The sequence below is a fragment of the Anas acuta genome, chromosome 19 (genome assembly GCF_963932015.1).
Source record: "Anas acuta chromosome 19, bAnaAcu1.1, whole genome shotgun sequence".
Lineage (NCBI taxonomy): Eukaryota > Metazoa > Chordata > Aves > Anseriformes > Anatidae > Anas > Anas acuta.
In genome coordinates, this window is record NC_088997.1 from 10,000,314 (window position 1) to 10,017,850 (window position 17,537).

A 17,537-nucleotide genomic window follows, 5' to 3' on the forward strand; every position below is an offset into this window, starting at 1 on the left:
CACCAAAGCTGAATTGGTCCTTAAAGAGGTGCTTCTCCTGCAGTATGATAAAAATGGGTCTTTTGAGCAAGAATGAAACTCAATGCACGCAATATCAACAACAAATTTGGTGTAAAAGCTGGCAGGACCCCACTGTTGCTGGGCAGTAAGAAACCCTCCTAGCAGGGTAAGTTCAATGGTCATCCACTTGAGAATTTGCACATTGTGGAAGGGACTGTTTGTGCTGAACCGAGCTGGCCTGAATTGTTGGGTAACAGTAAGGTCCAAAGCACTAACAGGCTAGCTGTAGAAGAGTGGAGAGATGTGGATGTTTAGGAATTTATAAATTCACATCATTTAAGGCAATGAGGGTATGATCTGCTATGACCTTCTGTATAGCACAGGCTATATGATCTCCACTAATTAATTGTACTGCCTGGAGTACAGTAACTCTGACTGAACTAGGGCACAGAATTTAGGCAAGGTTTAAATTTTTCTTTTTCTTTTTTTTTTTTTTTTCAGTTAGGGATAACCTGCCCTATTTTTAAGTGAATTATTGTAGTTCTAAATTATGTTTTTTTATATTTTTGTATTTTTTAAAATATGCACCAATCTACACTAATCTAGCTTCTACCCTTTGCATCTTTTTATTCAGTTCCTTTTATAGATGTAGCCTACAGAGGTTTTTGTGAAGAGGGCATGTCTGAAATCTCAGAGCCTTCCTCCTACTAAATTTTCAGAAGAGATCAGAACTGAATTTCCAGTAGTTTGGTATCTACAGTCTAGAGAATAGAGGGAGTCTCTACCTGTATAAAAAGTCCCTTGTGAAATTTCAGGGCTCTGTATTCATAGAGAGCATCTCTGGAGAGAGCAATGAATTTCCATGTTTTATGTAATCTGTCTCAAAACTACAGTACAGACCGAGCAGTTTATAATTCCTTTATGGATGTTGAACAAAACTGCAGGTGGTTTGCTGGGACCATGCAGACAGAAAACAAGTGGGAAGAATCTAGAGAGGTTTTCTACCTGTGGGACAGAGGTGACCACAAAGATCTGAGATGTGACATCTCATAGGCCTCCCATGGATGGCTCCCCAGATTCCCAAATTCTTGCTTTGCAAGATGCATCCCCTGCTATTTCAGTGTCTCCCTGCTTTCTTGACAAAAGGTTTGATGTCAAATCCTGTGTCTCACATTCAGGATGTCTCCTGGCCCTTCCGTGGGGTTTCCCTTTGGAAGAGATGATTTCTAACAGTGTGAAGTCTCAGTCCCATCGCAGCTAAAAGGCACATACAGCCAGTCTTCGCGACACTCAGCTCTGTGTTAGCTACAGCCGTGCTTAAACACAGTTGTTGCTGGCAAAACTCCTGCATTTTCCAAGACTCGCCTGGACAAGGATAATTTTTCTGAACACTGTGCTAAAAGCCAGCTATTCAAAGCAATACCTTGCCTTGGCTGTGCGAGGTAATTTGCCACTGCTGATAACAGTCATGGAGTCTGCGATATCATTTATGATACAGGAGTTTTTATCACCTTACTCTGGTGGTGGGTTAATGCAGCAGTGAGAAAAACAAACACACACCCTTCATATACCCCTGCTAGAAGCGCATTGGTGGTAAATGGAGGGCCTGGCTTTCCGTGGTAAATATTTATACTTGGGAATGTTCTTCTAACAGAGACTGGGGCCTCTCTGAAGCTCCCATCTCTCTACTATGAGCACAGCCACCTCGTTGAGCACTGTGAGTCACAGCTTGCTTTCACTAGGGCACTGCAGACAGCAGTCAGAGTAGTGGGGAGACATTTCTCAGAAGAGAGGAGGTACACCTGGCTTTAGGACTGGTTACAAGAAGTCAAGAGGAAGAGAGAAGTAATGCATTCATTCCTACATGGGCCATTTGGGCATGCCAAGTTACCACTTCTGCCTGTTCATTAGTGGAGGAGGAAGCCCCCGCAGTGGATGTTCTGTTGGGTTCTCGCCCAACTGTTGATGCTCACACCTTCTCCCAGCCTCTCTAGGAATAACAAAGGATTGGGTCTATCTGATAAATGTAAAATTGTATAATTCTGCTTACCTCTAAATGGAGAAATGTAACTCCTGTTTTAAATTCAATTATTATAATTGTAGCATTCAGACAAAAATAAAATAAAATAAAAAACACAAAACATAATGCATTCATTTTCTAATAAGAGAGTACAGATTCCAAATTATAGCATACAGTATGTCAAAACAGGAAATTTGAGGCAGGCAGGCCAAAGTGTGCCATTGTCTTTACAATTTATATTTACTTGCAGTAGATGTAGAATAATCCTTGTCTTCCCTCAGGTCTAGCACAAACAATTTATAAATTTTGCAAAAATGAAAAAGGCAGTAATAAATAATAGTAATAATATATAACAACCATGTGAGTAATGAATTATAAAACAGAGAGTGAAAAAGAGAATGAAACCACAACATAGAAGCCAGTTTACAGGGCTGAGTACACAGTTTGAGTTATTTTTCTGGCATTGTGACAATGAGGAACATTTATGGGAGTTTGCAAACAGCCTACAACACAAATCATTTTGTTTCAGGTTATATTTATATGGCTTAGTTAAGAGTTTTTAGTATCCATTAAAATCCAGTGTTCGAAGGTTTATAGCTCAACTGTTGAGGTCTTATCCCTAAGGATCAATTGTTTTGGGTTGTTTGGGGAATTATTATTATTATTATTTATTATTTATACAATTCACTTTAAATTACTTAGCCTAGAGTAAAGATACAGAGCTGAAAAGCTAGACAATTCTTCTTGTATGGGAAAGAAGAGAAGAGACAGCTTTTTCTTTATTATTTTTAGTTTTGGATATTATTTCTGATTTATTGTACACACCAATTGAATCTCTCTTCATGTGTGTTTCAGCAGCCATTTTGTCTTGGAGTTGCTGCAGCCTGTACAGGATGAGAACTCCTGTACTGTGTTACTGATATTTTTTTGCTGCTTCTTTGTGTGTACTTCTGTAATTTAAAATAAAAATAATTTTCTGTTGAAACGGTGTAATTTGCTATAGTCATACAGTTTAGTTGGTGGAAGATGAGATTTATACTGAAAATAGGCATGATGTGTCTAGGGCCTGATCCAAGTCTTAGTGCTTTTTCCTTCTTTATCTGTTCTATTTACTAGGATCAAATTCTTGAAGAAAAATGCCCTATTATGCTTTACACTTTGTAAACATATATAGTGAAAACTGCCCAAATCCTAAACTGTATCATTTAATAGCCAAAACAGATGAAAAATAGAAGGGTGACAGAAGAATAGAAGAGTGACATGCCTGAGGTGATGCAGATAGCCAGTGTCACAGGTAGATCTTCCATCCTAGCACAAAGCTCTCTCTCCTTGATCATGTTCCTTTTCAACCTACAATGAAGTGTTCCTGGAAAGAGATGAGGCAGATCTATAGAGCATTACGGGCTTCCTATACTTTACGTAGATACAGAGGGGGTTAAGAACCCAACACATAGTCAAAAGATCAACTAAGATTTAATAAGATTAATAAGATTTTATTTCCTGAAAAATCGAGGGGTATTTGAATCAAACAAATGGTGTATCTTGAGAAAGAATATTTACAATTCTTAAAATGCATGTATGAGTAGAATTAATATGGTGGGTGCTTTTATTTTAATCCTTTTCCATTGTATCAAACTTCTTTTGTGGCAATATTTCCTAGCTATTTTCTTATTTAATTCTAAGTATCCGTGGCATTAATTCTATGTAAATCTTATGCTGTTATCTGAGGTGGGATGTCAGAATCTTTATAACTTAACTGCTGCGTCCATAACTTGCATCCAGTGCAGTCCCCAAGGAACCTGCTCGTTGTGGCTAGCTATCAGGCTCTGATTGAAAACGTGATTGACACCAATAAGAGCCTGGTAGTTCTCATTTCCCCATTTGAAATGATCCAAACTGCTCAATGGCCATTCAAGATCTATAGAGTGTCTTTAACCTGTACATAAATTCCTCATCTCTATTATAGTCCTTTCTTTAGCTTCTAATTTTGGAATATCAGAGGTTTTCCATTAGGTCAACAGGACGTTAAACTACTCTCCTTTGTACCTGTCCTCTGGTGTTGCAATTACACAGAATGCCAGGTTCCTTTTGGGTCCAGGAAAAGCATTTTTTCATCCTTTTTGCTTTCTGCCACAACCCTTTTTGTGGATCATTCTCTTTGCTTTTTACTTGGCATATGAACCATAAGCTTTGGACCATCCGAGATCTGTAATATTCTGTTGTGTGCAGAAGAAAACAAATTTCACCTCCAACTGACTGATTTTCAAAGCTGATTTTCAAAGTTAACTCAACCCTCACTTAGTTTTTTTCTTGTGATTTCTATTTCTGGCAGTGATGAAGAAAGGAAGAAACTCTCAGGCCCTGGACTGCAAATATAAAGCTGACAGTAAAAAAAAAAAAAAGAAAAAAAAAAAAAAAAAGGAAAACATGTAAGAGGAGTTCTCTGTGAGAAACTGAGGTCAAACTTTGGCCATCTGGCAGTTAGGAATAGACATGTGTGAAGGCACGCCAGGCACCTGCTGAAGGCAGATCTGCAGTAGCAAAGCCTTCAAAGGTTTGCTTGCTGCTTCTCAGCCATTGCGTGGTTTTCATTTGTAGCTTCTCTTATCGAGCACAATTTCTAAATGAGGATGGTTGCTTCACTTTAAGGACGTACAAATGACTTGCCCTCACCTGTCAAGCATGATCCTTGTATTTTACCAGGCCCATTATGAACGCAATCTTTCTGTCGAAAATTTGCATACCTCCTTTCTTGAAAAGTAATGACAGCAATTTCTTTCCCTCCGCTCACTTTCTGAGTGTCTCATTTAACAGCACCTGTGAAACCGACAGGCGCAGAGATGAGAAGTGAAAGAGAGCAGTTGATTAAATCATCATCAAGTCGGGCCTCAGAAAGTCAATTCTGCTTCCCGTCTGCAATGATATCCTTTTATCTTAAAGTAATGAGCTATGGCACTTTTGCATCGGGTAATGCGATAAGTTCTATTAGCATGTTCCATTTGCTTCACAAGCAAGGGCAAGTCATTTCAGCAAGCTCATATCACTGCAATCAAAGCAATTGGCTTCACAGGCAGAGAAGAAAGAGGAAAGGCTCAGGGTGATTTTTATGGATCACAACACAGTGGAAAAAATAGATTCTTGTATTATTTTAACCCGTAACATGCTTTGCTTCTTGTCCATCAGGATATTTTGATTTCATTAGCCTGTAAGTACCTGGAGGACTCAAATTCCAAACTGAACTCTTGAGCTAAGACCAAGAGGTATAAAAACAGGAATCTTTACTTACACAGGGACACTGGCTAATGCACTATTAGGCACTGACTTCGTTAAACGCTGATTAGTATAATTCTTTCCTATTGACTTAGTCCACCAATATAAATGCACATTTTTATTATTATTTACTATTCTTTATTTTTTGAGCCCTGACAAAATCCCAATCACTTGAGAGATGCTGAGAATGACTTTACATACTGCAAATTGTGTACAGATAGAAAGGCAGGTAAGAAAGCTGCAAATTTTCATTCTGAATACCAGAGGAAAAGTCATATAGTTTTTTTTTCATATATTATATTGACGGACTGAGACAGGGAGTTCATCCTTCTGTTGCAAAACAGAAAGACTTGGTAAAATTAGAATTGGGTTGTGTCTGTGGCAGGTAGCAGCTTGATGCCCTGTTGGTCTAGTGGAATTCAGATGCCTGACTTGCACAGGCACTTTCTGAAGATGCTGAGCCGAGTAACTCCTGGCATCGTTAGCTTTCTAATGCCGCGGCTGGAAAGCCCATTTTATCTGCTGCTGATATTGGTGGGAGCATTGTCCCGTACTTTGGGGATAGCTGGATTGGACCTTAAGCATTTGTGGGATCATTGAGCAATGACACCATAAGGAAGCCATTGGGAGTGATAACTGGGGGAAAGAAGCTGCATTTTTCTGAGATCTGCAATAATTTACCAGGCTCAGCTCAGTTCCAGGGGAGCAGAGGAAAATTTGTTTCTTAAAGGGCTGCTTTCCCTTCGTTTTCTCTGGGGCTGTGCTTGGAGGTGCCTGCAGATGCCAGGGACGTCTTCCTGCTGAGGGAAACAGAGCCACACACAGCTGTCCAGGACACAACACTGCAGCTCTGTCCCTGGCAGTCGTCAGGCCAGCTCCGCGCTCCTGCATCAGGCGCAGAAAGCCTTCCATCCTCTCCCCTGCTCAGATTGCTGCTGGCCTTCCCCTGTGAGGGATAACCTGGGAATACAGGGGTTGAAACGAGAGAGTCAAACCTCAAAGTAGGACTCATGTTTTGCTCTCTTTCTGGAGTGAAATCCCTCTTTGCAAATAAGCTCACTGCGGTCTGCCAAGAACACATGTACCACCCACCAGTTGCAAAGGTCATGGATGCGTTTTATATAAATATAGGGTGGATCATCTTTATCATGGCTAGTAATGTATTCATGTTAACATTCAAAATGTAATTCTCTCATTTCTCTTCAAACCATTGTCTTGTTAATGGTAGAGCTAGAAGGAGCCACTAATTGTGTTGTTTTGCAATGGAAAACAATCATACAAGTCTTGGGTGGGAGGAATTAAAAAGACATATGGTTGAAAGTGGTTCCAAGTTCTGAATATTATTGCTGTAAGGGGCAGATAACTTTAAATGTCCAAGACTGATACATTTCATCTGAAGTGAAGTAGTTGGATAAAATGGGATTCAGATTAGAGGTCAACATTGCAATCTTTTGTCCAGACTAAGGTAATTTGTGTAAAATGGGACTTTTATGTGAATAATCCGTAATTTCAGCTTTTGAGAAACCAGGCCTGAAACTTCTTAGACCATTGCTGTTTCAGAGTCATACCTTACACTGAATCACTGTGGATAATGGTGAAGAATTGCTAAGCAGACTGTGATGTTAACCAATTTGTGAGATGCTATATATAAGATTCCTTGCCAAGGAGCTCCATGCTGAATGCTACTTGCAGGCGAAGTCAGAGATAGGAAAGAAAAAAGTGAAATTCTTGCTCTTAGTTTCTTTGTGACTCTGCCTGTCTCTATTTCATCAATTAGAAAATTGCCCATTTATTCCCTGGCTGTGTCTCCTTTCATCTAGGAGATGTTTTTTTCTCCTTTTTTCTTGGAAGCAAAGGTCTAATTGTATAGCTAAAATATCATCTTTGCCCTTTTCGGGGCTGTCAGTTTGTCATTGGTGGATAGATGGACAAGAATATTGTAAATGTCAGTGTGAACATGGCTGAGGTCTGGGTTTTCCCTCATTTTCTTCAGATTTCTTTTCAGCAGACAGATGAGCAGAATCACTTTGTTCAGTGCTGGCGTTTCAGCAGTGCTGACTCCTTTGGTGGCAATGATAAATGGATTCAAGATATGAAATAGCTGTTCCAGCAAAGTCCATTGAGCAGAATAGAGAACAATGCCCTCCTCAATGTCATTGTACATGATACATTCAATGATTGCCACTTTTTGCACAAGAATGTGTTCAATCAGCAAGGTACATAGAAATCCATGGTGTTGCTTCAGCCTGAATGAGCTGGTGAGGTGGCACAGACCTTTACTCAGCTTGATTTGGGCCAGACTCTCTCAAGCTATTTAAATGGGCTCAAATTATAGCTGTAACCTCATAAGGTGTCTGATTTTTGAAACGTGGCGTTGGGATCAGTCTCATTCTGCAGGTGCTGTGGGAGATGTGCTGTGCATTTTAACTTAACACTTTCCCCAGCTGGGGCAGATTTGGGAGGTACAATGCAGTCTTTAGCCCAATCCTCAGTTTTCTTTTTCTTATACAAAACGCAGCAATAATTAAGCCTTAAAAGGGAATTAGAGAGTTCTTTTTCTACTTCCCAGTTTATCAGACTGCAGTTATATTTGTGTATACTCCAGATGATGAGGAGTGCATCTAACACTTTCACAGCCCTGACTGATAGCAGTAAATTAGAAGGTTTAATCTGGGGCACAAGGAAGACCTTTCATTTTTGCTGGTGCAAAGACTTTATGAGGCTTTCTGTTCCCTCTTCACCTTGGGCTTATTTTAGGAACAATAATTTGAATTTTGACTGCAGCGTATGTATGGAAATGCAAGTTTGTTGGTTACTGATTCTGATTAGTGCTTCTCGAGCACCGAGTTGCAGAAATACTGGAAAATAAAGCTTGAACGTTTAGCACACGTGTGCCAAGTGATATGATGGCTGGTAGCCTGCACACTAGGTGTTAAAGGTGTTTGAACAGTTTAAGTGATAACTCTGGCCACTTTGAGCAGGTCATTGTCACTCTGGTCTTATTCTTGCTACTGATTATATGGAAACTAGGAGCAACCATAATGCTTCCGCGTGTCCTATAAAAATCTGTGGAGCTAGTTACGAGTGAGCTTTGTATATCCCAGGCTTTGGGTTTGGTTTGCAGTGCTGTAGATCCTTTGGGAAAAGTGTTAAGAGTCCCTCCTGCCCAGTACTAGACTTTCAGAAGCATAAACTAGCCATTTCAAAGGCTCCTTCCCCAGAGGGGCCCATCAGGCTGTGTTTTGAAAAGATCTCATGGCATTTTTTTCCATGCTCATTTGAAAACTTGGCCATAAATGAGAGCTGTGGGTGCTCAACAGTTCTGCTGATCTGGCTCTCATTACAGTGCCTAAATGAGAGCTAAGAGCGGGTCGGTTGGTAGGATTTTTGATAATGTAAGCCAGCATTTGGAAATGTGGCTCTGGGCTTTTTTCAAACCTGGCTCTGGGTGGCTGCAGCATGTCACAACCTGTGGTCAGTGAGGGGATAGGAGGCGCCTTGGGCCTGAGCATCAGAGAAAGCTTCAGCTTGTTCAGGTGTAAAAGGCATCCGCAGGCTCCTTGTCCTGATTCATTGTGTTACCACTCACAGTGAAGCTGATGGCAGTTACCCAAAAATCAAGCCATGCCATCTCTGAATGCTGTTTTGGATTCCTCTTTATTTGCAGAATATTCAGATACAGTGTGTGCATAGAGCCATGGTTTCCTGAAACAAGGCTGAAAACTGATCTTTTTGTAATAGGCACAGAATACTGAAACTGAGCCCAAAGTAGAAGGCCAGTACAAAACATTTGCATCACTTAATTCCAAAACAGGATGCCTAGTGCAGAAAATTGGAGTGGGACCTGCGCCTGGGAACATCTTCCAGCTTCATCAGACTTCCCAGGCGCTGTGAGCTACCTTCAGAGAAGCTCACTGAGCAGAGTTCACCTGGCCACAGTGGAAAGCACTGCTTTTAAAGAACCTTCTGAAAGTGCTGACTGCACATTATGGAAAACAATGGATGTTCAAAAACATTGGAAAAGCAGAACTGCTTCTGAAGGACAAGATCGCGGAGAAGAAACACGTCTACTGCTATTCCATTAATTTGCCATTGTTAAATCAGTGACATCTAAATTGTCATCTAGTATCTGTAGACATAGGGTCAGGCTCACTTTGCCATCCATTGCCATCACTTTTGTGTCTGGTAATGGCAAATCCTCAGGTGAGGTTTCCTCCTGGAAGTGTTGATAGGCGTATTTGAATCCTTAGAAAAAAACAGGCTGTCTCTAAGCTGTTCACAGAATAAAGGTGAATTGATTATTAATACATGAAACCTGTCAGGTAACAGAAATAGTAACCAAGCTACAAGGGATTGTGTAGCAGGCTTAACTGAGCCTGAGATAACATGGTTCTTTTGCTTCCATTGTATAGATTTTCATTGTGCTTTTGCTCTGAGAATCTCAAAGCACTTAAATCATTTTACGTTTTTTCTATGGCCCTGGAAGGCAGGGGAATGCTGGAGCAACTGAGGTAGCAAGCAGTGCAGGCTCAAGTCTTCAGAAGTGGCCAGTAGTTTTGAATAATCAACTTCACGGTTGTCAGCTCTGGTTTCCGAGACCTGTTCTCCAGAAGTGGTTAGCAGCGAGCCTGCAGGAGATGGAAGCACCTTGTGCGTCAGCACCTCGGGGAAGAAAATGCATCCAAGAATGTAAATGAGCGCATCAGGGTAAGGACCACTGGGAAATGTGGGTGCAAGTGAAATGCCCAGAGTGCTCAAACAGCAAACCAGCCTCCGATGTGGGAAGAATGTACAATTGCTTTCATTCAGTTTCTAGCCTCAGTGGCAAACCTCTTCTGCAAGACTTTTGGAGTTACCCCTGCACGTAAATCGTCAGATTTTTTTTCCATGAAGCAGAGGAAATCCGTGTATTTAATCTTCAGGGAAAATTCAACGTAACGTGGCTGTGCAGAACACACACATGAATGCCTACACACAAGCACACACGTATATATACCGCATGAAAATAGAACCTTAATGCTGTGTACAAAGTCACTTCCTCCTGTCTTTCCATTTTTTTCTTTCATGTTGCTTGTCCATAAAATCCTGCTACGGGAACAGGACAGCACTGCTGGACTGCGGGTCTCCTTTCCTTGTGCCCCACCAACAGAACCTCTTTATGAGTGAAATAGATGCCTTGTGTATGCAGGACTCCTGGCATTTTACAAAGTGTATCTGGAGCCAGGCTAGGCAAACGTTAGGAGCTGTTTGCTGAGTGCATTTATTGCCTTTGCATAATTTATGAGCTGGAGGGGTTTGACCATCATTCGTCTCTGCCAGAGGCTGGCACTGAGGGCTCTGGAGGATGGAGCTGTAAATTGGATGGAGCGCTCCTGCTGAGCTCACAGCAAAGTCCTCGGGTCAGTGTGGGAATTTAATACCGGGAATGGAACTGTTTTCTCAGAGTGCCATGTGGGCCTCCACGCAGCAGAGGCTTTTTTGGCAGCCACGGTGACTGGCCAAATCGCGAAGCTGTCAGTCACTGGGCATGTTGTGAAGGGAGCCTGAGCATTTTTAATCGGCTTGGCATCCGTGCTGCTTCCATAATGGACACCAGTAGGTCTCAGTCCTTCGCCATATGCTTAACTCTGGAGACAAGGTGCTTCTGGGTATAGCAGTAATTATTTGATGTGGAATTAAGCGGACCTTGAAATTAGAACTGGACTGTCGGAAAGCAGGAGGCTTAACACTTTGATGGAAATAACTTCCCACCGATGTCGCTCTGTGCACTCTCTCTGCAGATTCACTCAGATACGGGTAACTGTTTTACTGGCAAATTCAGATGTCACTGCTGGCAAGTATTCTTCTCCCCAAGTACCTCCACACTGCAGAAAACACAAAACCCTGAGCTCTTTCCAAGCTTGTGAACCGGGAAAGACTTGATCCACAGCGGTGGAGAGATTACTTAAACCCAACAAAAAATGGTGGGGAGAGGAGCGGCTGCAAGGCACTGTGACCGCAGCTGTGTCACAGGACACGTGCACAGGAGCCCCAGCGGCAGGAGCCGATGGCATGTTGAAGCCCTCTGAAACCTGCTGGGAGAAGGGAATGATTCCTGCTTGCTTGTATAGCCACTTTCGATCCCCGTTCTTTCTCCTTTTGGATTCAGGCATAACAATCAGGACTTCTGTTGGACATTGGCTGGAAGGTGGGGAGAGGACATGAGCAAATGGAGGAATTGGTTCTGGGCTCCCTATTTTGAAATACATAAGATGTGTCACCTCGATGTGTTATATGGAGCACATGGCTGGTGCAGGGTCCCCAGAACCACTGGGTGCTCCTGGCTGTAACCAAGCAGTGGAAGGAAGTGCTCTAGCCCCAAAGCTGAATTTTATCAGCAACTGTAAAATAGAGGTAGTAAATGGGAATTCTTTGTGATGTGCTGTGATTTTCATGGATGAAAATCCTTGTGTATTTTTGCTTATCTGCAAATGTCAGCCTTTGCTTTGCAAGCATACTTACCTATGCTTCCCCTCATACAAAAATCTCGTAAATGGAGTCATGTTGAAATCAAAATGTGTAATATTTACAGGGTAGGGGCATGAGTACTTCATATAAAAGCCCTACTGTCCCAGAAATGTGCAGTTTTCCTTTTGTCAGTTAAGTACCCTCCCTCCTTCATAAACTTGATCTCTGTACGAGGGTTTCAAATTTTGAGTTAAAACTCTGTCATATCTTCATGCTCCATCTCATGTATTTACATGCAACTAGTGCTATATAAATCCTTTCAGATATTAAGTAGATTTCACTTCAATTTATATTTTGAATTATTTGAAAGGAGATTGTGATTTTTACCAATATTTTGCTTCATTTAAAATTAGTGGAAGAATACCTATGGAAACGAGAACTATTTAAGTTCTTAGCTTTAGTTTGTTAGTATGTAGTTCACTGGTGTGGAGAAACCACCTTTTCACCCCCCTGTACCAGTGAAGACAAGGGAAAAGCAAGTGAAACAGAAAAGTTGTAGTTAAGGAACATATAGAAGGAGACATGCCTTTTATAAACCAAACATATATTTGTGGGTGAAGCTCTTCACATTCCACTGTATAGTTAACCTTTGGAATTCACAACGTATAAATAATTTTGCAGCAATTTGGTTGTCTTACAAAAATACTCACAGATGCAAACACATAAAGGGCTTTGATAACTTCTCTAAGGACATAATGCAATCTGCTAGTCCTTGACTTAAGAAAGCCCAGTTCTTCATTTTCGTGATCTTACACTTCCCTTCGAAACATCTGACTCACGGAGGTGGGAGTTCAACCTTTCCTGACAGAGGCAGGTCAGTCCTCCAGGCTCTAAGCCCGGAGTTTGAAAAACAGGAGGAGATATTTCCCTCATTCTTCTGCTGCAGAGGGAGCCAAGTGTGATCACCTGGGAGTTGCCCAGAATTAGGTGGGATGAATCAGATCTCTGGTGTCTAGGACAGAAGCAGCTAGGTGTGAGTTGCACGGGCCTTACAGGGTTATTTCCAGAACAGCTTTTGTACTTCTAGCAAGTTTAAGCATGCTTTGGCTTTCTATTGCTTGTCTGTGTTGGAGCTTGATTCACCTAGTCCTGCTGCATTTCTACAATAGTAAAAGTGATAAAAAAATGAGCAACGGCACTTGGTAATTAGCAAGACCCACTGGTGTTACTGTTCAGCATCCTGTGGTATTGTGCTGGCTATGTTACTGGGGCTAGTTCTGAATTACAGAGAGCCCCAATGAATCACTTTCTTGGGCACGTTGTTCCTTCTGCCGTGAGCTGTCTGAATTCTTCAATGCAACACCTGTAAGCAATGACAAGGGGTGTGCCCTCTAAGTAGTTCTGGAGTAAAATGGCAGCCTTGTAAATGCTTCACTTCTGGGAAGGGTGAACTTGAGCCATTTCTATGCTCTCCTACCCAAAAAACCTTTGAAACCAAATTACTGGTAGGCAGCATGAGCAATATCATCCTTCAAACGAAAACAAACTGCCCTCTAATACTGTTTTTCTTCTTCCCTGATCCAGTTTTAGAGCCTAAGTGTGTTCATGCACCATCAACTCTCATGCATGTGAATTAAACTAACATAGGGCATTGCAAATGGCTTTTGTTTTCAGTGCGTTTTTTTTTTCATAATTCAAACATGCAAATGATGGTCTTCAACAACAGTGTGGAGAAAAATTTCCTCCTGTACGGTAACTGAGTTATTTCCTATAGGTACCAAATGCAACACCACAGGTCTTGAGTGTTTCAGCCATCTTGTTTATAATAATTTTTAATTTTTTTACCATAGCAAATTTTTCTTACCTGTTCTTTTTTCCTTTTTGTGTTTCAGTGTGACAGCGACAGTGATCAAGAAGAAAAGGTAGGAAAGGAAATCTGTATGGGAGCAAGAATATTTTGTTGGGTTTGTTGCATTCACTTATTCTTATTATTTTGTTATTTATTCAAAGTTTCTTTTTGGATTGATCCAAGTCAACTCTATACAAAGCAACACCTTTGTTCCCTTTGATTTGATTTTGGAATAGACCTCCAAGGAAAGAGTATTCTAATGAATATTTTGGAGGTTACACAATTCATCTTCAAGCATATTGATGCCATGGTTTGTGTGGGTTGTTTATGAACACCAGTCTGACTGCCGACCCTTTCTAAGGTTACATTTTCCCTTGGGAAGTTCTAACAGTTTAATAACGCAACTGAATATATTTGTAACCTTCACATTTGCACTTTTCAACAGTTATTTAACCACATGCTTGCCTGTTTTGCTTCTCTGTAGTCAAGGGTCTTAAAGCTCAAATTGAAGTGCTAAGGTCAACATGCATATAAATATAAAATTATATATATACATATACTTAGAAACAACGTTTGGAAACTGCGCATTACATCAAGCGACACAACATGCTGATGGTTATCATAATAGCTGGGTTTCTAAGCAGAAAATGGAAAAAAAGTTATGCTGAAAAATAACCAGACACTGGTCTCTAACGCTTTTTTTTTTGGAAGGCTAATAGTAATGAAGAAATAGTATTCACACTGATGCATTTTTGAGTTTTATTTCTTATGCTATAAACAGACTAACATCTACCTTTCTTCTTTGGCAAAAATGAAATAATCATTGCAGAAAAACTCGTATAATTTCATTATTTCCAGGTTGGATTTTGTGATTTTCATTTGTATGTTGAGCCTTAAGGGATGTTTTGACAATATAATCACTTTTTCCTCCTTTTTCACTGGGTAAATTGGGGGATAGAAGTTGGAGAGGGTAAAGTAATGTCAAAAACTATCATTTGTATCCTATCTTTGAATTGTTTAGAGTTTCATGAGTGTTCTGTTAGCTAGCTTCAAGTTAAGCCAAGAAGAAGAGAGGTGACCATTTTGGCATGTGGCTAATACAACAGAAAAGAAAAAATATGGTGTAGAATCCGCATGGAAACAATGGACACAGAAATCAGCTTTCATGTTTTAATCAGATCTGTACAGGATTTGTGTAGGAAAAAGCCCAGGAAATTTTCAAACTGTTCTGTATACAATTGCCAAAGCTTTGCCCTTCAGCTTCCAGTAATTTCCCAAGTAGAGATTTTTTTTTTTTCCTTGTGTTTCTTAATAATTTGCTAACTGTGTTAAAGAACCACTGTTTACTTTGAACTGCAGTGATTTCCCTTTCATAAGGGAACTAATCACTGGAGTTAATCAGTGTGACAACAGAAAGGGGAGGTTTTGTTGGGTTTTTGCACAGAATATTAACCTGCACTTTTAGATATGAATTTTTAATGCATTACCATTACATTCCATCCTGTGAAGTGATTATTCATTTTCAGGATGTTCCTTATGCAGTAGAAGATGATAAACTGAATCTCAGCCGCTGTGTTTATGGCACCCAGAACTAGAAGTGTAATTTCCTGCCACTGCTGCATTCACAGAGCCAACCTCTGCCAGTTTCACAATATTTTTCTCTTACAGCGCACCCGTATAAAAAGGCAAATCAGCAACTTTGGGCATGGTGGTGGTGTGCGGGTTGAGTGTTGTGTCTGCAAGGTAATGCAAGAGATACTCAAGACCATACCTCACGCAGAATATCCCCGTGCTTGCGTGGGCAGGATTTGAAATCCAGACATGCATTTCATCTCTGTGATCTATATTTTGTCTTCCACCCTAATGAAACAAGATTAAGTGCAGATCCAAATATCCCTGATAATTTAGTGCTTTTCAAATCCCAGCACCAGACCCAGCTTTGAGTTTTATAGCTCAGGCCCAGTTCTAAAAGATGACTGCTAACCCCAGCGCGTGTATGCCGCCTGTGCTGGCAGCTCAGGCAGAGATCTAAAGGCCTTGTTCTGCTGTTAATTTGAATTCAGCATATGTAGCCTGTTATAAAATGCGAGACATCATCATTTGAGCAGGTCAAGCATATTCAGATGAAGACAAATGGTGCTTATTTGATTTTCTTAAAATCAGGAAATGAAAAAAGTGCTCTCTGGAGAAATCATGTTCTGCCTGACTTAGATGATAGACCAAGGCATGTACCCCAGATAAGAACAGGCGCTCGTCTTGCGGTTTTTATCTCTGAAGGACGGTCGGGACTGTCAGCTCGCTGACATGTGCATTATCCATGTCATTTTAAACAAAGTGACCTGTAGAAAAGTGCACTCTGCCGTGACATGATAATGGGCTGTTGGATGACAGGTAAAGTACACACTATAAAGGAGGCTGTGCGTTATTCCTTTGTTTAACTGACAAGTAGAAACTTCTTTTCTTCAGACAGGCAGGATCTTTTAGATCTCTTTCAATAGAACCCAGAAGATTTTGAATCCCTGCTTTAAATAAAATAACATTTTTAAGACCAAAAATTCCTATGAGCACAATGCACTGGGAGAAGTGAGGGTGCCAAACCTCTGTGCGAGAGGTTGGTCGTTTCTTAAATAGTGCTCAGCATCCGCAGTTCTCATCAATAAGCGCAGGAGCTGAGGATACTCAGCAGGATTAGAAGTTTTAAGATCCGTGACCCAAATGTCTCAGATCATTATGAGGGTATCGGTCTCCAACTATGGAGCTGTTCCAGTAGCAATTGTCAGATTGCTCTACCTTGGTCCTAGGTCAATGTATTCTGAGGATTGTGGAGTCACTTTCCTCCTTGCAGAATCATCTTTCCCTGAAATGAGGGGAGCTACTTTCTTTGAGGACCATCTCTTGCAGACTTCAACATACTGTGGTATATGGAATACACAGTGCGTTGCTGCAGGTGAACTTGGTACACACTGTTCAGAAATATGGAAATAATTTTGCCTTCTTTCAGATTTCTGAGGACAAACCCACAACAGGTATCACAACACAGGGTGTAGGAAAAAATGTAAATATTTCTACTAGAATTAATAAATCCTGTAAACCAGAAAGATAGGCCAGTGTCTTTGAATAAAGAAAAGGCAGGTCAGTATGATGAGAGGTGTGTGACAGGTGGAGGTGGCTCGGAGACGCTCCAGTTCAAGCACAACTAGATGGGCCACAGTGAAGCAGGAGAGTCCATGAAGGAGTGGGACCTGGGAAGCTGGGGAGCAGATGAATTGTGTGGTGACAGAGGAGGAAAAGCAATGTCTCTTAGGCTGTTAGTATTCTTTTTTCCCCACTTGAATATGTATCTATCCGGCTGTGTAAATCATTGTTGATATCTGATCTCTATTAGGTGGTGGCTGTGCCTCCAATCCATCTTCCCTAGCCTTTAATTGGGAGCTGACAGACAGAGTCACTTGCTGTCTGCGTCTGCCCTCAAATGAGACATTTCTCCAGAGGTTTCACTGGAAGAAGAAATAAGGATATTTAATTGAAAAATGATGCAGCCCCTGCTTAGCAGAACTGTAGCTAAGGCTGTGTCAGCATCTCAATTTTAAATGACATGTTTGGGATGGATAATTTATCTATTTATATAGATTCATGCTCCTTCATTCCAATTTGGCACACAGTACTGGACTGGAGCATTCAGAAGTATGCATTCTGCTCTCCTGTTGCTAAAAATCCTGAGGAGGTAGCGAGTACATCTGTGGAGGGAGAGTATATTTGGAGGACTGGCATCAGAATGTAAAGCACTAATACTTAGGGAGATGTCATTTTCCATCTTGGGATCCTTTCAGCAAATGCCGCTGGGATTTCTTACTGCATCTGAAAAAAAGTGTGGATCCCAGGGGAGCTCAGATTTTCTCCATTAAAAAGTCTGTCAGTCTTACTCTTCGAGCAGGTCTCCAGAGCTGATAA

General features: G+C 41.0%; 1 protein-coding gene across 7 annotated transcripts in view; it reads left to right on the forward strand.

The window, feature by feature from the left end:
* The window catches only part of AUTS2 (activator of transcription and developmental regulator AUTS2), a 756,836-nt gene that overhangs the window by 506,424 nt on the left and 232,875 nt on the right, over window positions 1-17,537 (forward strand). For all 7 annotated transcript variants that reach the window (XM_068656148.1, XM_068656150.1, XM_068656147.1 and 4 more), the window contains one exon: window positions 13,630-13,659. In XM_068656148.1, coding sequence (XP_068512249.1) covers window positions 13,630-13,659 — 30 coding nt within the window. The remainder of the gene's footprint in view (window positions 1-13,629; window positions 13,660-17,537) is intronic.